Consider the following 20106-nt stretch of genomic DNA (forward strand, 5'->3'; position numbering starts at 1 on the left):
CATACTGCATTTCCAATGGGCGCTCATACTCTTGCAGAAGGATCCCTACACTCGTATAATCACTGTAAAAAGGACCTTTTGTGGAAGTTACTCGTATATATATAGCTCAGGATTTACGAATGAAATGTACAACAATGGTCAAAATCACTGAACATGCAGCTGTATTTGAATTAGAATGACTATAAACATATGAATTTGATCCTAAGTGACATGCAGTTGTACGAGAGCACAAGATTTCCATCCAGATGAAAGGTTTAACAATGCTGAAACCAATAACTAAGGGAGTAGAATTTATAGTACCATGCACGAATAAAACGCATGAACTGAACTTTATCGGATATCCAACCGGTCTATGCAATTGGGAAAGGCAGCAGGCTGGAGAAGAATCGAAGTACAATCAGACTGCAAGAATGTGATAGACTGTATCTTAACCGTCTCATGCAACAACAGCAACTGTGCTGTGATACTGGAGGACATACAACAACTGAGGGAGTTTTTTGAGCAATGCAACTTCTCTTTTATACATAGGGAAGGGAATGAAGTGTGTCATAGGCTAGCAAAGTTTGCCTTGAAGCTAGTTAATGATGTATATTGGGAATCATGTTTCCCTGGCTGGATTAAAGATCTAGCAAGAATAGATTATGAGAGCAATGAGCTCCTTTTGTAAAGTGCTCTTGTATTATCAAGTTTAAATCAATACAAATGTTATCATTTTGACAAAAAAAAAAAACCGGTCTATGCGAGCACAGTAAATTAATTTCAAATCAGAAGGGAAAAGAAAGGTACATACAAGAAGCAGGACTGGTCCAACTTACATTGCCAGCTGCAGATGAACCCTATATGGTATATACACATAATAACATTACAGAATCTAGACAGTGTCGGGAATGCAGCCGAATATAAATACAGATTACTTTCCAGATGGGCTGTAGCAAACTTGGCCAGTAAATTATCTGCCAATGTACCTCAGATGGTGGTGACTCGGACTACGCAATACACCTCGGCACTTTCGAGAATCTGAAGCAGCTGGATGGCTACCCCAATGTTGCTTCGTCACACAATCTGAGCTAGAAGAAACTACCAGTAGTATCATTCTGCTAAGAAGCAATTTATCACCTGCTTCTCAACTGGAGTAGTTGGAAAAATCGATTGCAGTGAGAATCCTGTGAAAAACACCACAATGGTTTTGTCGTCAACGAAAGTACTCAGGATAAATGGAATAGGAAGCTAAAAATCATAATGCATCTCTCATACAAGAAGATCAACAGTAAAGCCCCACGTGCTCAGGCAGCCCTCCTTTTCAGACCAAAATAATGGGAGTGAATGGATGAAACTTCATTTGAACTATAGAAGCAAGCAATTTGAAATTACATGAAGGGGAAGAAGAACAGATGTGAAGCTACCAGCTTTGGCAACAAAGTTCCATAAAAGAAGCCTGGCACTTCAATGATCGTCAGCCTTTTGAAGTGAATGACCTCACAAGCAAAACAGAATTTCTCATTCCCTTAAAGGTAATTGTGAATGCCAATGACAGATGGCAATGGGAGAAAATGACTTGAAAATGAACCAAAGCTCCAAGAAATTAACTCAAATGGAGTATATGTTCTCATCTAAGACTTATCACTTAATGGTCGTCTGCAAATTACAAATAGTAGCTGCAAAAACATATAGGATATTATCACCTTCAAGAACAAATTTTGAACACCAAGGACAAGTAACAACATGACAGAATGACTCAAAAATAAAAGAGGACCAAAATTCTAAGAGTTGAAACAGAGGGAAAGAAAAAGTGTAAGGTAGCTGACTACACACGCAATTCCATACTATAAAGTCATCATATAGCAAGCAAAAGCGATCTTATAAATTGAACTTTCATGATAAATTCAAATGCTCACTTCTGGGACCGGATTGTTAAGAAAACCTGGGACAAACAAAAGGCAAGGAGGGTAGTATCTCACATTTGCAATATAATCCATGAGTGGTAATTAATGATGCTCAATAAAAAATGGACTGGATCTCAGGAAGTAAGTCTATCCTCAACTGGATTTCAGATAGATAACGCAGTAAAAACATTAACATCACTGATCCAGAATGGACAATCATGACTAAACTACACCAATGTTCAAAAAATATTGAATCTGTCTAAATCTAAAAAAAAATTCAAGCAATGGCAGCGCAATCACCATGGGGACATCAAAGTAGCAGAGTATCACATTATAAGGCCATTTTGTCAATCGAGAAAATATCTTAAAAAACAAACAAATCCAAAATGCTCATGTTGCATTTGGCTCTAATCCATTTTGAATACATGGGTAAAACAACTGTGAGTATACCATTCGACTGAATCTCAGAATCTCCAGATTACAACATCAAAAATAAAGTACATAACTCAACAGAGAGGTGGGAAATGGGGAGAACAGCATCTCAGAGTCAATCCCCATAGTTTTCTTCACTGGTAATCAAAGTGCAAGGATAACAATTGTCATATATCATCACTGATGCTCATCCTCAGATCATAAAACAAATTAAACCACCAGTACAGACTTCAATATCGAAAAAGAAATTGAAAAAATGACATTATGAAACCATTAGACTGATAATTATCATACAGGACCTCAGGAAGACAAATTAATCTTCAATTCCATTTGGGAAATTGCAGATAGATAACGCAGTTTATTTCTTATTACATCATCGGTCCATCCAGGAAAAATTCAAAGGCAAATAGGATAATAAAAAAGAAGAAAATTTTCCAGCAAGAAGCTCAAGAAGCAGTAATGAATGATTAAAATGTCTAAACAAGGAGGAGGAACCTAAAAGAACAATTTATGCCTGCGGGACTTCACAGTTAGGCAAAAGAACAAAAGACATAAAACACTAGTTTGGGTCTTCTGGGATTGGATGAATGACGTTGCTTGGCATATGAAAATCAAATGTTTTTAAACTCTTATGAAAGTGGAGGCAGTCAGTCTGTTGGCTAACCCTCGTTACAGTATAGGACATGTTCAGCTACTGGCTTTATTCTGTAGATTTTTTGCTCCATAATTATATGAAAGCATATTTTAGGCAAGATGACCAATTAATATCAAATAAGGGGGGGAAGTCAATTAAAAAGTATAGACTGAACCAATCGAGCTTGTTCCTTTTTATGTGTGCTTCAGAGGTTCAGGGATGTTCCCTCGTCAATGGCCATTCCCCCAATTTGCGCTCTATTTTCCCCTTTCCTCGCAAAGAATGAAGTAAAAGTTCACACTCTCTGCAACGAACCAGTTTTATATAACTATATTTAATGACTACTCAATTAGAACGAGAGAGAGGGAAGTTTACAGGCATGGTATAACCGTACAAGGCTAAACCCATAAAAAACAAAGCATTCAAACAAATGAATCAGATAACTAAATGGCTAACATGCTTCAAAGATAAAAGAACCTGAATATTATAAACAACATATGCACCAAAGAACAATTGCCATACCCTGCACCAAACATCACCATCAGAACTCAGATGCCATACAATGTACAATCGCAGCTCCATTAGGAACTGTGAGAATCACGTCAGACCATAAAATCCTTCCGCTCAACATTCCATCCCCATCCTTCCAAACTTCAATATCCGCACACATTATCTCCACCTCCTTCCCACTCCCCTTCCCCTCCCAAACTACACACAACCTTCCATCGAAATTCACCATCGTCGCACCACATAAAAACCTAGGCAACCCTTTCCCTACACCCCTCAACTCCTTCCAAACATCTTCCTCCACATCGTACCCTCTGATCTTCCCTAAATAATCATAACAATACAACACTCCCCGAACCACCGCAGCCCGCCCCCTCCACCCCAAATCAAGCCTTTTGGACACGTTTCCCCACTTCCCCAGCCCAACATCATACACCACCCCACCTCTATCCGCCATTGCATAAACTCTCCCCTCCACCACCGCGCTCGCGTGCATCCACTTCTCCCTCACCTCAATAGGGCTCGGCACCGGGGCCCACAACCCAGTATCCGGGTCAAAAACCTCGGCCCAGTTCACAGACCGTGCCCAGCTATCCACAACACAACCACCTAGAACATAAATCTTCCCATCAACAACCCCGGCCGCAGCGAACTCCCGTCCCACCTTCATTCTTGGGCCTTCCTCCCACCTATTAAACCTACAATCATAAACCCACATCAAATTTAACGGAATTTCGTTAATAGACCCCCCAATTACGTATATTTTCGGGCCTAGGACGGCGAACGCAGGGCCTACGGGCTGAAACGGGATGCGGGGAAGGGGAAAAATGGGTTTTTGTGGGATTTTTCTGCTATGGCAATTAGAGAGGAGAGTGTACCAGTGGAAGGAGTAGTTGATACGGAGGTTGAGGTAGAGAGAGGTTTGGGTGGTATGGAGGAGGGACCGGGTGGTGAAGAGTGCAGAGGAGGTTATGGCGGAGCGCCATGATCTTGAGACAAGAGAGAGCTTAGGGTAATAGTATCTGGGGATTCTTGATAGGCAGTTGATGGACACGTCATCTGGGAGGTCTGGGATCAGCTGGGGTTCGGCCGATGGTCGTGGCGGCTGGCCGCCACTGGTGGTGGTGGTAGTGGTGGTGGTCATCTAACCAATGGACTGTGAAACTTGGGAAATGCCAATGTTGTTGCAGCTAAATACGTATAGGGACTCTAAAACTTTGGAAATGCCTATATGTTGAATTAGGGTTAATTCCACTTTGTCCCCCCAAACTTTGGACGATTACTCACTTCAGTCCCTAAACTTCAAAATGGGACACTTAAGTCCCTAAACTTATAAATACCTCCCACTTAAGTCCCTAAACTTATAAAATGGGATACTTAAATCCCTAAACCCTTATAAAATGGGACACTTCGACCACCAACGACATTCAGGATTTGTTAACAATTTTCCTTAAATGGGAGGTATTTATAAGTTTAGGGATTTAAGTGTCCCATTTTGAAGTTTAGGGACTGAAGTGGGTAATCGTCCAAAGTTTGGGGGGACAAAGTGGTATTAACCCGTTGAATTATTGATTGGCAACTAGGGTCCCGTCGAGTCGCTCGAGCACGACTCGAGGCAAAATAACTAAGATGGAGCTCTGTTCAAGCTTTTAAAATTTGAGTTCGAGCTTGAACTCGACATCAATTTATAGAACTCAAACTCGAACTCGAGCTCAAGTTTAAGTAAATGTAATTAATTCAAATCAAACTCAATCGAGTTTATTCGAACTCAATCAAGTCTAATGAAGGTTAAGTAATAAAAATTAATATTTTATATATAATTTTAAATAAAAAATATTATTGACATTTCATAATAATAAAAATACAAATATATATTATAAAAAGCTCGATAGAGCTCGTCGAGCTCTCGAATATTATATTTTCAAGATTGAACTCGACTTGATAGCTCTAACGAGCAGTTCGAGCTAGAGATCGAGCTGGGTCAACTGAGCTCGAGCTCAAGCTGCTGACTAAGTAGCTCGCGAGCTCGAGCCGAGCTACTTGGTTCAGCTCCAGCCCTATTGGCAACCACCTCTATAAAATTTTCAAAATTAAACTCAAACTCGGATTGATTATTAATTTATTTTATTATTCATGCTTGATTTCAACGTCATTATTATTAATTTTTAAGTGTTAGCAATATTTAACTAAAATTATTCATTTTATGTAATTGAAATGCTTCATTTTCTTATATACTACTAAATAAATGAAAATTGTGCAATATCTCATTGACATATCTTCTAAAAGGGCCATTTGACGTATACTCGGACGCCGTACAAAGCGTTGGGGGCCAAAGGGAAAACACAATCTGAGATTTCCAAGTTCGAACTGACAACGGGGAAACAAAATCTATCCAACTGAACTCTAAGATTGCCAGCCGTTAACAAGGAAACAGTTCCAACTGAATTGCCAAGATTTTTTACAAAGTTTCAACCAGCAAGACTGTCTGAATCCTGGTTGAACTGATCAACATATCCAGCTCCCCTTGTCCAATTGCAGTACATAATCAAAATCTGCTGAATTTCTCTTATGGGTTCCTGCCACCAATTTTGAACCATATTGCCTTTTGACAGTTTGAATTGAGATCTCTCGAAGCTTCCCGTCAGTGGGGTTCAACTTTTGCCACCACAACACACACCTTGAAGGATGCAGAAGTTGATGCCTCCAGGAAGGAAACAAGTACTCGAGGGCCAGGCAGAGGCTATATCCCTAAGTCAGCCTAATTAAAAATTTTTGTCAACCAACATATCCAAATCACAAGCCACTGGCCATTTGGTCCAGTGGTCATCACCATTAAAGGTGATGCTGGAGGTCAGGGGTTCAATCCTTGCCTCCCACAAATTTGACACAATTTGTGGCGGTCTTAATTGACCTTCATCGATGGAGACTGTACTCACATCGAACCCCCTCCCCTTCCCCTTAGACTAGGCTAGATTAGGTTATAGGACATCTATCATTGCGACAAAAAAAAAACATATCCAAATCACAAGTAACTTTATACAAATTATAATGCTGAACTAAATTTCAATGATCTAAAGATGACAGTTTTGTAAAAATCAGCTGTAATGCTTAAACTTATAGCACCGTCAAACTACTTCACAGTATCACAAAAATATAGAGAAGGAAAATTAAAAGCACATACAATGCAAACTAGTAATGTGCTTAGCTGGAGTGATTACCAAGTAAACTGCATATTTCAGATCATACTCTGGTTCCTAGTTAGCTCTTCTTCTTGAACAGGCATTGGAGCAAATCTGATTCCAGCCAACTCAAACTCTTTCAATTTCAGGCAGTCATCAAGAGCATCTGCAGATGTGCAAATGTATTGAAATAAAATTGAGGAACATGAAATAAAATTTGTGAGGTCATGTGAAACACTGAAAAAACTGGAAGATGCCATGTAAAATGTTACAGTGTATTTTGGCTCACAGAGGATTAAATGAAACAAAAACCAAAAAAAAAATTAAATAAAATTGTGAGGTCATAATAAATTGATGAAATTTCTGAGGGGAAGTCCAACTGAATTATCGAGTTTGAACAACTTATATGACCTAATAATATCAGTTAAGACTATTTGATTAATCATGAAAGTATCAAAGAAAATTCATAATGAACTACATAATGCATAAACAAAAGATAATAACAAAAAAAAAAAAAATTTAGTCTCAAATATATGTGTGTGTGTGTGTATATATATATATATAGTGGATTCACGTTTTTTTCTCAATTGATTTTTCTCCATTCGAAGATAAAACCATATAAAAGTTTCTTGGAAAACCAAAATAGTAATTAATTTTTCACTTAAAAAAATTATTTGTTAGGAAAATTTTTTTGAGCTCTATTATTTGTTAAAAAATAATTAGTAGGAATATAATACTTGAAGTCTTTGAACAATTTTAAAAACTTAAGTTTAAAAACACCAATTTGGACCAATTATATATATATATATATGTATATATATTGTGGATTCACATTTTTTTCCTCAATTGGTTTTTCTCTGCTGGAAGATAAAACCATATAAAAGTTTCTTGGACAGCCAAAATAGTAATTAATTTTTCACTTAAAAAATTATTTGTTAGAAAATTTATTTTTGACCTCTTTTATTTGTTAGAAAAATAACTGCTAGGACTAGTCTTGAACAATTTAAGAAACTTAGGGTTAAAAACACCAATTTGGACCAATTTGGGCCTCCCCACTCGTAATATACATAATCCTATGGCAGCATAAAAGTTTCTTCCGTTTTTAATATTGCCGTGGTCTTTCCGCCCGCCACCGCCAGGTTTTTATTTTTATTTTTAATCAGTTCTTCACCTCCCGCCTCTTTTCATGGGCTTATTTATTCTACACAGTCTTAGATATTGATCGAATTTTCTGTTCTTTTCTATCCGTGGAATTATCATGAAGAAAGCCTATTAATTACTGAATTCAGCTGAATGCTTGCCACAACTCAGGTACAATTATAAATTTGGATACCTGTGGAAGTCTGGGAATCTTGTTTAATTTTTCTTTTCCCCTTTTTTTCCTGGTTGTAGCGTGGAGGGGTATAAGGTGAACGCATGAGTGAGAATTGTGGACTAGCTATTGAATGAAGTTTGCCTTTTGATATCTTTGAGTAGTCCCTCTATTATGTACTGTGTTTTGTCTTAATTTGGGTGTTTGGGGGGGGGGGGGGGTAATTTTTTTTTTTCATTTTTTGGCTGTTCAGCAGTTTGTTACTGAGGTTTGTGCTCTCTGTTTATGATGTGTTCTCTTATCAAATAAAGTTACATTTGTGCTCAAAATAAAAGAAAAAAGTTGATGATTAAATAGAAATTGAATCGGCGCTGTCAAAGTTTGATTTTTGTGTTAATAATTTTGGTTTTGTTCCAGTTTATGCACTCCACTTGCACTTCAGATTGGAAAGAAACTAAACTAATAATGAGATTGAAGAGATGGGTAGTTGACGGTTATGAAATTATTGAAGAATTTGCTACAAATAATTAGGCGTATTCCAGTGAAGTATGAGTTGTTTTTTAAGTTAATATGAGGTCTTAATTTACATGATTCACAAGGGCTTTATCAAGGTTTACTAAAAACCCATTTAGGATAGCTGGTCATTTTTTGGACTAATTGAGAAGTGAGGATGTTGGCAAAGAATGTTTACTTTTATAACATTTGTCGGTGGAAGAGTAGTGCTGAATTGTTACTGGCAACACGTATGGAAGAAATCATTCATTCGGTAGAGTGCAGATTGATTCAAGTCTATTTGCATTTGATTTATAGTGGACAAACCTTTCTTTGCTAGCTCAGCTGCAACTTTTTATGCACTTTGTTTTCAAGTTTAGGGTTTTTGGATGTTTTATCCATATTCAATTAGGTTCCTTTAATAATGCAAAGCAATAAACGATGCTTGTTTATTTAAGTGCTAACACTATATACGAAGTCTTGAGTAGTGTTTGTTGTTGGCTGGAAGCACTGCTTGAGGTTGTCTTAACCTGGTCTTGTGAGTCATTTAGTTTGACCACCAGGACCAGAGAGATCCACCAATTATGTTGGCAGTTGGTCTCAGGATAGGGTGGTCAGAAGGCCCCTAGTGCACTGTCTTAGAGCAGCTTAGGATGATAAAGTCAATAAATGCTGCTTGTGTCTGAATTCAAACAGGAAATTAGAACTAAGCAAGGGCATAAATAAAATGCGGAGAGTGTAATAGGGGCGGTGGAAGAAGTTATGGTAGTTGATTCTCTTACTTGTTGATCATCAAAATAATCAAAGCCAGTTTATAAGGCAGACCATAGGAGCCCTAAATATTTGATCTCTTTCTCAGTCTTCTAAACCATGACGTGTGTTGTCAAAGCCGTAGAATGTTAGATTCATGGAGAAAAATGCTTAGTCGTAAGAAGGATGTGCTTGTTATAGCTGAATTAAACTTACATCTCAGTTGTTCTAAAATCAATGCAAGCTAAACACTGAAGAAGATTATAGGAATTATAGTGGAGAATGAGGGGATCAGAAGTATGTGTATTTTTATGCATGTAAATTTACATGCTTTGACTTAATCTGATCTACATATACTTACTTTTGGCTTGTTATCACTCAGAAATCATAAAGAAGCTTAGGGTTTTATGTGACAATAGTAGAAACTCTGAGACCGCAATAAGATGAGCTTAAAACTGAGAAACGGCATAAATTTTTTTAATTGTATAACATTCTTCTCTTGAAAGGAAATAAATGAAAAGGAATAGAACTTCTTTAGTACTTTTCTACGCTGATAGTTGTCACCAAATACTTTTCATGCCAGTAAGTCATGATCTGGTTAATGAGATTTGTGGTGTTCTGTTGTCAAGCCTTTATTTTTGGTTATATTATTGTGTGACATTTTCCAATTATATGGCTTTGTTGATGGGTGTTCCTTCCCTTGAATCTTCTGATGTTGGGATTACAATGTGGGCTATCCTCACTGGACGTAGACTGGAAAAGTGAAGTTAAAGTCTTTAGTGAAACAGGACCTTTTAATATATTGAGCATGTCTATGGCCTTGAAATGTGTAAAGGTCAAAATTTAAGTCTAGACTATGAATATGTTTCCCTACTAGTCATTTTATTACAAGGAGCAAGATTAATATTGCCATCACATAACATCAAATCATAGATGAAGAATTTGAGATCATTGCAAATGAAGGTTAAATGGTTCCTGCACAATGTCAATTTTCAATATACAATTTTGCAAATATGTACATTAAAATGGTTTCTCACAATGCAAGGATTCCTATGTGTCTTAATCCCATTCTAGATTATTCTCGTTAAGTGTAATCTATCTCTTTTTTCATATTTTAACCATGAATTCTAATGGACTAAAAGACAATGTTAGTAATTTAGTGCTAGAAATTTTCTAATGCCATCTGCCTATGTATGCATTAGCGAGGTTAAATGTAAGTGACATATGCAAAGTTAAAACTTAATTTCAAATTTCGTAAATCAGAGTTGTTGTAACCATAATTGGTTTTTACTTACAAATGACACATTCATTAGAGTTGTTTTAACCATAATTGATTAAGCAGCAGTTTGATGAATATGTGCTTCTTGTATCTTTTTCTCGTTCTGCTCTGTAGTTCCACATGGTTCTAATTTTCTCTCTCTTGGGTTTAAAAAAAAAAAAACCCCGTGGTAAACGTAATATACAGAAAAGCCCCTCGTGGTTTCAAAACGCACAATACGAGACCTCATACTTTGAATTAAATTGTAAAGGTGATGGAATCCGTTAAATTTAACGGAAATGGACGAAATGACAAAAATGCCCTGATATAATTAAGGAAAAGACAGCTTAACAAAATCATTTATTTTATTCTCTAGAGAGAAATAATTAAGTGCTAAGGGATAGAACAGGTATATTTGTTAAAATTTAGGTATAAAATTTTTTTAAAGTTCCAATAAGTCATTTCCGTTAAACTTAACGGATTTCGTCACCTTTACAATTTAGTTCAAAACATAGGGTGTCATGTTGTACGTTTTGAAACCATAAAGGGCTGTTTTGTTTTTTACCCTTTTCTCTTTGGGTTTGTATTTTCTGATTCTAGTTTTCCTTTTGTGTTTGCTTTAAAAGAAAAATAAATAAAGCTCTCAAACAAACCAGTAAGGACTAAACTGTTAGATGAGCAAATATTTAAGGGGTTAAACTGTTCGAAAACCCAAAATTAATAAGACCCCCTTCTTTCTTTCTTGTGTCTTCCGTCAGCCGCAGTCTACAGCGGACTACCAAGTCCACCAAAGCCCATCATCAATCTCTCCTTTTTCTCTCCCCAACTGTTTCCCCCTATCCATCATCGAAAAGAGTTGAATGGGTTCTATTTGATCGTCTTAAATTTAGGAGATAATGGTAGGAAAATTTGTCAGTTCAATGATCCAATGTTGCGCCGGCAATAAAGATACTCTTGGCTGCTTATTGCTTTATACTAGTATTTTTAACAGATAACTGTTTTTCTAGGAATTGAATAACCACTGACTCTCGGAAAAGGCATAGGTATGCCCCTATTTCCCAGCCATAATCTGCTACATGACGAAATAAAGATTCTTTTTTATAGACAAAGTATTTGTAGAAATGTCTGTGAGGTATTTCTGAGATGACCCTTTAATGTGGGAATTAGATTGGCATGTGTTTTGACTAGTAGTATTTAGCTTTTAACATTTTCAGCTAATGGTTATGCGATAGAACTTAGGAGATCAATACAGTTGCTGGGAGTAGATTTTCTTTTCTTTTGAAGAATGTGAAACATGCTTTTTACTTGGATGTGAGCTATTAACTTTTATCAGTGGGAATGCTAAACGAGAAAAATTCTTCATGGAAATTATGATAGTCTCTAATTTCAACATGAAACTAACTTACTGGTTGACATCATAAGGGGTGTATTACTGCCTCGTTGCAGTTGCACGCTTTATTGAAACATTGCTGCAAAGAAGTGGAAAAGGTGGTATTTAGCAGACTGAGATTTGTGACTATTATACTAATATGTCTTGATTTTCTACTTGCTAGAATACCACAATAAATATGATTCTACTAGCAAGCACTGTTTCTGGCTCAATCCCAGGAAACCAACTTATTAATTCATCAAAACAGAGGCCAAGCAGTCGTTCTTGTGTTGTAAATTCAGCAGTTGCGATGACAAATGAAGTTAAAAGAAGGTGCATTCACTTTTGAACACTGAGACTGTTTGAACACGCTTTTGAGTTTTTCAAACTTTCATTCTTTGAATTTTTATTGCGTGGCAGTTGTGAGTTTTATGACATGCATAAAGAACTCATTCCCTATGCTGAGGCATGGTCTTGGCAGAAGGACATAGTTAAAAAGAGGAAGGAATTGATCGAAAGGGAAAAAGACTGTTCAGACACACTGATCATTTTGCAGCACCATCCTGTTTATACATTGGGTACTCGTAGTTCTGAGGCATACTTGAATTTTAGCATGAAAAATGCGCCCATTAATGTATATCGAACCGAACGGGGAGGCGAAGTTACATACCATGGACCTGGACAGGTAGATTCTACTTTTCAGCAGAATTTTGTACCTAATATCTTAGGGTGTTATTTTTATAGCTCAGGAATATTTGGAAGATATTCAGACCTGAACCTGGGTTGACTAACTAGTGTTTTGTGCTATCCACTCAGATATGTGTTTCTCATGATAATGGTAGTCATGTTATTAGAACTTTTGTGGGATCAATTTGAAGGGAAAGCCATTTGTTTAAACCTGACTGCATTCAGGCTGGGTATATTTGCTTCCTCAAGCATTTGGGAAGTTGGGTTTGTTCCACCATCCCAGAGTCTAGAATCAAATATGTAATCTTATAAATAAGTAGTCTTATAAGTTGTTCCAGCAGATTCAGTAGCATGTATCCTGTATCATGCTCAAGGCTGTCAATTAAATAAATGTGTTTCTTTGAGCATCAAAACCTTTTTAATTCTGACATTTTACATTTTTGTTTTGTAGCTAGTGATTTACCCAATAATCAATCTCCGATATCACAAAATGGATCTTCATTGGTACCTCAGGGCACTTGAAGAAGTTGTTATTCGTGTTCTTTCCTCAACATTTTTCATTAAAGCTTCACGTATTGAGGGCCTAACTGGTGTTTGGGTTGGTAGGTTGGCAATCCTTTGACTAATATTCTATTGCCTTTGCCATACTTACACAAGGCATGGTTGTGAAATGAGTGAAGGTTATTCAATTTGTAATTTGGAAGGATTAGGTTTGGCCTCTAATAACTGTTTGTGTGGACAAGTATAGAATTCCTTTCTATGTGAATAAGTAACCATGTAGCTGCTGAAAATGCCTTGATATCTTCCTATCATCAAAGAGGATTTGATTGTTGTTCATTTAACTAGTTGGAAGTGACATCCAAGGCAAGAATCTTGAATGTAGATTCCATAATAGAATGAGTTCTGTGAACATTTTGCAAGTAGACTTTTCATTGAAAAATTGGCAGACTAAAAATATGGTCAGTGCTATCACTTTTTTCATCGGTTGTCATTAAGGATAGAAAGAACTTACACTTTTTTATGTCCTTGGATTAAATTTGTAGTCTACTATCATGTTTTCAATTCTTAAGGCACTTTGACAGTCCATTTGTTTTTAGCAACACTTGAATCTCATTCCATATGTATCATCTGAAAATTGTGAGTTTTCAGCACATATGCATAAAGTTTTACAGATAGATTGTTCTTGTCTTTTGTCCTTGACATCTTTTCCCTTCCTCTGATGTGCTTTAGGAATTATCCTTCTGGAAAAGCTGGATTGAATGGATCCATGCGTGATGGTTTTATAGTAAAATTAATTTGCTATTGACTTCTTAATAGCAATGTCATATTTAGCATTTAATTTAAGATTGCTGGTGAAATAGACAGAGACTAACACTTGTGACCCCTTCAGGAGACCAAAAACTGGCAGCTATTGGTATAAAAGTGTCACAGTGGATAGCATACCATGGATTAGCATTGAATGTTGCCACAGATCTGACAGCATTTGGTCAAATTGTCCCTTGCGGTATTCAAGATCGTCAAGTTGGAAGCATAAAGGGTCTGTTGCAGGAACATGTTTCACCTAATCAACGTGGAGCTGAAAACAAGTATGACATTGATGATAACCAGCTGATTGATATTACTCACAAATCTTTGGTTCAAGAGTTTTGCAAAATTTTTCAAGTTCACCTCCGTCATAAGCCTATCCCAGCAGGAATTGCCTGGGAAAGGCCTGAGGTTTTACATTCCATAACTGAAAAAGGAGACTAAAAGAACATGAAGGATGCACCAGGTGCTTTCCATTTTGCTGTTAAGTATGTCTTACACTCCATTTATGCAGAAAATTTCAAGACTCGGCTTAGTTTTACAGTGTCAGGATTCTTGAATATTCAAATTCTCTTTAAAGCAAGTTTGTGCAAATCTTTATGGTCTATTGACTTTCAGAGCATTTTATTCTTTCATTTACTGAGAGATAGGAGTCTAATAAATGGGATGATGAATCTTTTCTGCAAATAGCCTTTGGAGCGCAAAATTGCGTGACAGAATTTACATGATTCTCGAGGATTGTAATGGCAATACATTTGCACATCTGCAGATGCCCTTGATGACTGCCTGAAATTGAAAGAGTTTGAGTTGGCTGGAATCAGATTTGCTCCAATGCCTGTTCAAGAAGAAGAGCTAACTAGGAACCAGAGTATGATCTAAAATATGTAGTTTACTTGGTAATTACTCCAGCTAAGCACATTACTAGTTTGCATTGTATGTGCTTTTAATTTTCCTTCTCTATATTTTTGTGATACTGTGAAGTAGTTTGAGGGTGCTATAAGTTTAAGCATTACTAGGTTACAGCTGATTTTTACAAAACTGTCATCTTTAGATCATCTTGCTGATTGAAATTTAGTTCAGCATTATAATTTGTATAAAGTTACTTGTGATTTGGATCTGTTGATTGACAAAAAATTTTAATTAGGCTGACTTGGGGATATAGCCTCTGCCTGGCCCTCGAGTACTTGTTTCCTGGAGGCATCAACTTCTGTATCCTTCAAGGTGTGTTGTGATGGCAAAAGTTGAACCCCACTGACGGGAAGCTTTGAGAGATCTCAATTCAAACTGTCAAAAAGCAATATGGTTCAAAATTGGTGGCAGGAACCCATAAAAGAAATTTAGCAGATTTTGATTATGTACTGCAATTGGACAAGGGGAGCTGGATATGTTGATCAGTTCAACCAGGATTCAGACAGTCTTGCTGGTTGAAACTTTGTAAAAAATCTTGGCATTTCAGTTGGAATTGTTTCCTTGTTAACGGTTGGAAATCTTAGAGTTCAGTTGGAAAGATTTTGGAAATCTGAATTGTGTTTTCCCTTTGGCCCCCAACGCTTTGTACTGCGTCCGAGTATACGTCAAATGGCCCTTTCACAAGATATGTCAATGAGATATTGCACAATTTTCATTTATTTAGTATATAAGAAAATGAAGCATTTCAATTACATAAAATGAGCAATAAATAATAAGATAAATTATTGCTAACACTTAAAAAATAATAATAATGACATCGAAACCAAGCATGAAGAATAAGATAAATTAATAATCAAGTCGAGTTTGAATTTAATTTTCAAAATTTTTTTCAACATATAGGCATTTCCAAAGTTTTAAGAGTCCCTATACATATTTAGCTGCAACAACATAGGCATTTCCCGAGTTTCACAGTCCATTGGTTAGATGACCACCACTACCACCACCACCACCAGTGGCGGCCAGCCGCCACAACCATCGGCCGAACCCCAGCTGATCCCAGACGTCCCAGATGACGTGTCCATCAACTGCCTATCAAGGATCCCCAGATACCATTACCCTAAGCTCTCTCTTGTCTCAAGATCATGGCGCTCCGCCATAACCTCCTCTGCACTCTTCACCACCCGGTCCCTCCTCCATACCACCCAAACCTCTCTCTACCTCAACCTCCGCATCAACTACTCCTTCCACTGGTACACTCTCCTCTCTAATTGCCATAGCAGAAAAAACCCACAAAAACCCATTATTCCCCTTCGCGGCCTCCCGTTTCAGCCCGTAGGACCTGCGTTCGCCGTCCTAGGCCCGAAAATATACGTAATTGGGGGGTCTATTAACCAAATCCCGTTAAATTGGATGTGGGTTTATGATTGTAGGTTTAATAGGTGGGAGGAAGGCCCTAGAATGAAGGTGGGCCGGGAGTTCGCCGGAGCCGGGGTTGTTGATGGGAAGATTTATGTTCTAGGTGGTTGTGTTGTGGATGTTACGGCTCAGTCTATGGACTGGGCCGAGGTTTTTGACCCGGTTACCGGGTTGTGGACCACGGTGCCGAGCCCTGTTGAGGTGAGGTTGAAGCGGATGCACGCGAGCGTGGTGATGGAGGGGAGAGTTTATGCAATGGCGGGTAGAAGTGGGGTGGTGTATGATGTTGGGCTGGGGAAGTGGGGAAACGTGTCAAAAAGGCTTGATTTGGGGTGGAGGGGGCGGGCTGCGGTGGTTCGGGGAGTGTTGTATTGTTGTGATTATTTAGGGAATATCAGAGGGTACGATGTGGAGGAAGATGATTGGAAGGAGTTGAAGGGTGAAGGGAAAGGGTTGCCTACGTTCGTCTATGGTGCAACGATGGTGAATTTCGATGGAAGGTTGTGTGTTGTTTGGGAGAAAAAGGGGAGTGGGAAGGAGGTGGAGATAAAGTGCGCGGATATTGAAGTTTGGAAGAAGGTGGGTGGAATGTTGGCTGGAAGGATTTTGTGGTCTGGTGTGATTCTCAAAGTTCCTGATGGAGCTGCGATTGTACATTGTATGGCAGCTGAGTTCTGATGGTGATGTTTGTGCAGGGTATGGCAATTGTTCTTTGGTGCATATGTTGTTTATAATATTCAGGTTCTTTTATCTTTGAAGCATGTTAGCCATTTAGTTATCTGATTCATTTGTTTGAATGCTTTGTTTTTTATGGGTTTAGCCTCGTACGGTTATACCATGCCTGTAAACTTCCCTCTCTCTCGTTCTAATTGAATAGTCATTAAATATAGTTATATAAAACTGGTTCGTTGCAGAGAGTGTGAACTTTTACTTCATTCTTTGTGAGGAAAGGGGAAAATAGAGCGCAAATTGGGGCAATGGCCATTGAGGAGGGAACATCCCTGAACCTCTGAAGCACACATAAAAAGGAACAAGCTCGATTGGTTCATTCTATACTTTTTAATTGACTTCCCCCCCCCCCCCCCCCTTTATTTGATATTAATTGGTCATCTTGCCTAAAATATGCTTTCATATAATTATGGAGCAAAAACTCTACGGAATAAAGCCAGCAGCTTAACATGTCCTATACTGTAACAAGGGTTACCCAACAGACTGACTGCCTCCACTTTCATAAGAGTTTAAGAACATTTGATTTTCATATGCCAAGCAACGTCATTCATCCAATCCCAGAAGACCCAAGCTAGTGTTTTATGTCTTTTGTTCTTTTGCCTAACTGTGAAGTCCCGCTGGCATACATTGTTCTTTTAGGTTCCTCCTTCTTGTTTAGACATTTTAATCATTCATTACTGCTTCTTGAGCTTCTTGCTGGAAAATTTTCTTCTTTTTTATTATCCTATTTGCCTTTGAATTTTTCCTGGATGGACCGATGATGTAATAAGAAATAAACTGCGTTATCTATCTGCAATTTCCCAAATGGAATTGAAGATTAATTTGTCTTCCTGAGGTTCTGTATGATAATTATCAGTCTAATGGTTTCATAATGTCATTTTTTCAATTTCTTTTTCGATATTGAAGTCTGTACTGGTGGTTTAATTTGTTTTATGATCTGAGGATGAGCATCAGTGATGACATATGACAATTGTTATCCTTGCACTTTGATTACCAGTGAAGAAAACTATGGGGATTGACTCTGAGATGCTGTTCTCCTCATTTCCCACCTCTCTGTTGAGTTATGTACTTTATTTTTGATGCTGTAATCTGGAGATTCTGAGATTCAGTCGAATGGTATACTCACAGTTGTTTTACCCATGTATTCAAAATGGATTAGAGCCAAATTCAACACGAGCATTTTGGATTTGTTTGTTTTTTAAGATATTTTCTCAATTGACAAAATGGCCTTATAATGTGATACTCTGCTACTTTGATGTCCCCATGATGATTGCGCTGCCATTGCTTGATTTTTTTTTAGATTTAGACAGATTCAATATTTTTTGAACATTGCTGTAGTTTAGTCTTGATTGTCCATTCTGGATCAGTGATGTTAATGTTTTTACTGCGTTATCTATCTGAAATCCAGTTGAGGATAGACTTACTTCCTGAGATCCAGTCCATTTTTTATTGAGCATCATTAATTACCACTCATGGATTATATTGCAAATGTGAGATACTACCCTCCTTGCCTTTTGTTTGTCCCGGGTTTTCTTAACAATCCGGTCCCAGAAGTGAGCATTTGAATTTATCATGAAAGTTCAATTTATACGATCGCTTTTGCTTGCTATATGATGACTTTATAGTATGGAATTGCGTGTGTAGTCAGCTACCTTACACTTTTTCTTTCCCTCTGTTTCAACTCTTAGAATTTTGGTCCACTTTTATTTTTGAGTCATTCTGTCATGTTGTTACTTGTCCCTGGTGTGCAAAATTTGTTCTTGAAGGTGATAATATCGTATATGTTTTTGCAGCTACTTTTTTTAATTTGCAGACATCTATTGAGGGATAAGTGTTAGATGAGAACGTATACTCCATTTGAGTTCATTTCTTGGAGCTTTGGTTCATTTTCTAGTCATTTTCTCCTGTCGCCATCTTTCATTGGCATTCACAATTCCCTTTAAGGGAATGAGAAATTCCTGTTTACTTGTGAGGTCATTCATTTCAAAAGGCTGACAATCATTCAAGTGCCAGGCTTCCTTTATGGAACTTTGTTTCCAAAGCTGGTCGCCTCACATCTGTTCTTCTTCCCCTTCATGTAATTTCAAATTTCTTGCTTCTATAGCTAAAATGAATTTTCATCCATTCACTTCCATTGCTTATGGTCTGAAAAGGAGGGCTGCCTGAGCACGTGGGGCTTTACTGTTGATCTTCTTGTATGAGAGATGCATTATGATTTTTAGCTTCCTATTTCATTAATCCCGAGTACTTTCATTGATGACAAAAAACCATGTGGTGTTTTTAACAGGATTCTCACTGCAATCAATTTTTCAAACTATTCCGGTTGAGAAGTAGGTGATAAATTGCTCCTTAGCAAAATGATGCTACTGCAGTTTCGTCTAGCTCAGATTGTGTGACTAAGCTACATTGGGTTAGCTATCCAGCTGCTTCAGATTCTCCAAAATGCCGAGGTGTATTGCGTAGTCCAAGTCGCCACCACCTGTGGTCCATTGGTTGATAATTTGCTGGCCAAGTTTGCTATATTCAATCTGGAAATTATCTTCTGTATTTCTATTCAGCCACATTCTCGACAATATCTACTTTCTCCAATATGTGTGTATAGTAGTAGGGTTTATCTGCAGCTGGCAATGTAAGTTCGACCGGTCCTGCTGCTTCTTGTTGTATGTACCTTTCTTTTCCCTTTTGATTCGAAAGTAATTTACTGTGCTCAGACAGACCAGTGGATGTCAGATAAGCTCATGTGTTTTATTCGTGCATTGTGCTATAAATTCTACTCCCTCAGTTATTGGTTTCAGAATTGTTAAATCCTTTCATCTGGATGGAAATCTCGTGCTCTCATGCAACTGTATATCACTTAGGATCAAATTCATATGTTTATAGTCATTCCACTTCAAATACAACTGCATGTTCAGTGATTTTGAGCATTGTTGTTCATTTCATTCGTAAATCCTGAATATGAAGTGTCTATATATATATATATATATATATATATATATATATGTATGTATGTATGTATAGGAGTGACTTCCCACGAAAGGTCGTTTTTACAGTTATTCTACAAGTATAGGGATCCTTCAGCAATGGAGAAAAATGTCGTGCTCGCCTTCCTAGGGACGAGGACATAGAAGAGCATGAGCCCCCACTGGACATTCGCAGGTGGATCTTGTATGATCTTCAGACGGATCCTTAGTGACGGTCAAAATGTTTAAATTTTCTGTTTTGACACCTTTTTTTCTTGTTTTGA

At 37.5% G+C, this 20106-nt stretch overlaps 3 protein-coding genes, 4 non-coding genes and 2 pseudogenes across 30 annotated transcripts; 5 read left to right on the top strand and 4 right to left on the bottom strand.

Moving 5' to 3' along the window:
• Window positions 1-738: 738 nt before the first annotated feature.
• LOC113701154 (F-box/kelch-repeat protein SKIP6-like) lies at window positions 739-4641 on the bottom strand. 11 transcript variants are annotated; one of them, XR_011818365.1, is made up of 4 exons: window positions 3472-4641; window positions 1959-2452; window positions 1372-1655; window positions 739-1163 (listed from the first exon to the last, which is right to left on the bottom strand). XR_011818365.1 is itself a non-coding variant. In XM_027221673.2 (3 exons), the coding sequence occupies exons 1-2, from the start codon at window positions 4598-4600 to the stop codon at window positions 3491-3493; spliced, it is 930 nt and encodes a 309-aa protein (XP_027077474.1). In that variant the 5' UTR covers window positions 4601-4641; the 3' UTR covers window positions 739-1163; window positions 3472-3490. The 11 variants fall into 11 exon arrangements, 4 of the variants coding, with proteins under 4 accessions (XP_027077474.1, XP_027077473.1, XP_071915540.1 ...); XR_011818364.1 differs by lacking the exon at window positions 1959-2452 and adding an exon at window positions 3125-3216; XR_011818363.1 differs by lacking the exon at window positions 1959-2452 and adding an exon at window positions 3125-3253.
• Window positions 2010-2091, bottom strand: LOC113702543 (small nucleolar RNA snoR27; annotated as a pseudogene).
• Window positions 2418-2505, bottom strand: LOC113702529 (small nucleolar RNA snoR26). Its single transcript, XR_003451173.1, has one exon. It is a non-coding gene; the product is annotated as a small nucleolar RNA snoR26 (small nucleolar RNA).
• LOC113702534 (small nucleolar RNA snoR27) lies at window positions 2608-2700 on the bottom strand. The gene has a single exon (XR_003451178.1). It is a non-coding gene; the product is annotated as a small nucleolar RNA snoR27 (small nucleolar RNA).
• A 3058-nt stretch (window positions 4642-7699) lies between the features above and the next one.
• LOC113701157 (octanoyltransferase LIP2p, chloroplastic-like) lies at window positions 7700-15326 on the top strand. 7 transcript variants are annotated; one of them, XM_027221681.2, is made up of 7 exons: window positions 7700-7946; window positions 12085-12149; window positions 12237-12501; window positions 12955-13105; window positions 13894-14274; window positions 14578-14704; window positions 14953-15326. In XM_027221681.2, exons 1-5 carry the CDS (start codon window positions 7929-7931, stop codon window positions 14250-14252), a joined length of 858 nt encoding a protein of 285 aa, XP_027077482.2. In that variant the 5' UTR covers window positions 7700-7928; the 3' UTR covers window positions 14253-14274; window positions 14578-14704; window positions 14953-15326. The 7 variants fall into 7 exon arrangements, with proteins under 7 accessions (XP_027077482.2, XP_027077481.2, XP_071915965.1 ...); XM_027221680.2 differs by having other exon boundaries at window positions 7701-7946; window positions 12001-12149; window positions 13894-14296; XM_027221677.2 differs by having other exon boundaries at window positions 7702-7946; window positions 12001-12149.
• Window positions 15327-15613: 287 nt separating this feature from the next.
• Window positions 15614-19659, top strand: LOC113701156 (F-box/kelch-repeat protein SKIP6-like). Of its 8 annotated transcripts, none has more exons than XR_011818456.1 (5): window positions 15614-16829; window positions 17048-17176; window positions 17860-18352; window positions 18656-18939; window positions 19150-19659. XR_011818456.1 is itself a non-coding variant. In XM_027221676.2 (2 exons), the coding sequence occupies exon 1, from the start codon at window positions 15702-15704 to the stop codon at window positions 16809-16811; it is 1110 nt and encodes a 369-aa protein (XP_027077477.2). In that variant the 5' UTR covers window positions 15617-15701; the 3' UTR covers window positions 16812-16829; window positions 19150-19659. The 8 variants fall into 8 exon arrangements, 1 of the variants encoding a protein (XP_027077477.2); XR_011818459.1 differs by having other exon boundaries at window positions 17085-17176; XR_011818458.1 differs by lacking the exon at window positions 18656-18939.
• Window positions 17612-17704, top strand: LOC113702537 (small nucleolar RNA snoR27). The gene has a single exon (XR_003451181.1). It is a non-coding gene; the product is annotated as a small nucleolar RNA snoR27 (small nucleolar RNA).
• Window positions 17807-17894, top strand: LOC113702531 (small nucleolar RNA snoR26). Its single transcript, XR_003451175.1, has one exon. It is a non-coding gene; the product is annotated as a small nucleolar RNA snoR26 (small nucleolar RNA).
• Window positions 18220-18301, top strand: LOC113702544 (small nucleolar RNA snoR27; annotated as a pseudogene).
• Window positions 19660-20106: the final 447 nt, after the last annotated feature.

Source organism: Coffea arabica, chromosome 7e, assembly GCF_036785885.1.
Source record: "Coffea arabica cultivar ET-39 chromosome 7e, Coffea Arabica ET-39 HiFi, whole genome shotgun sequence".
In the NCBI taxonomy this organism is placed as follows: domain Eukaryota; kingdom Viridiplantae; phylum Streptophyta; class Magnoliopsida; order Gentianales; family Rubiaceae; genus Coffea; species Coffea arabica.

Bases quoted from the DNA above. Each gene is read 5' to 3' on its own strand.
- LOC113701157 (XM_027221680.2), top strand. The intron at 12,150-12,236 runs GTGCATTCACTT...ATTGCGTGGCAG, and splicing joins ACAAATGAAGTTAAAAGAAG to TTGTGAGTTTTATGACATGC. The intron at 13,106-13,893 runs GTAGGTTGGCAA...TGACCCCTTCAG, and splicing joins CCTAACTGGTGTTTGGGTTG to GAGACCAAAAACTGGCAGCT.
- LOC113701156 (XM_027221676.2), top strand. From the start codon at position 15,702: ATGACCACCACTACCACCACCACCACCAGTGGCGGCCAGCCGCCACAA.
- LOC113701154 (XM_027221672.2), bottom strand. From the start codon at position 4,600: ATGACCACCACCACTACCACCACCACCAGTGGCGGCCAGCCGCCACGA.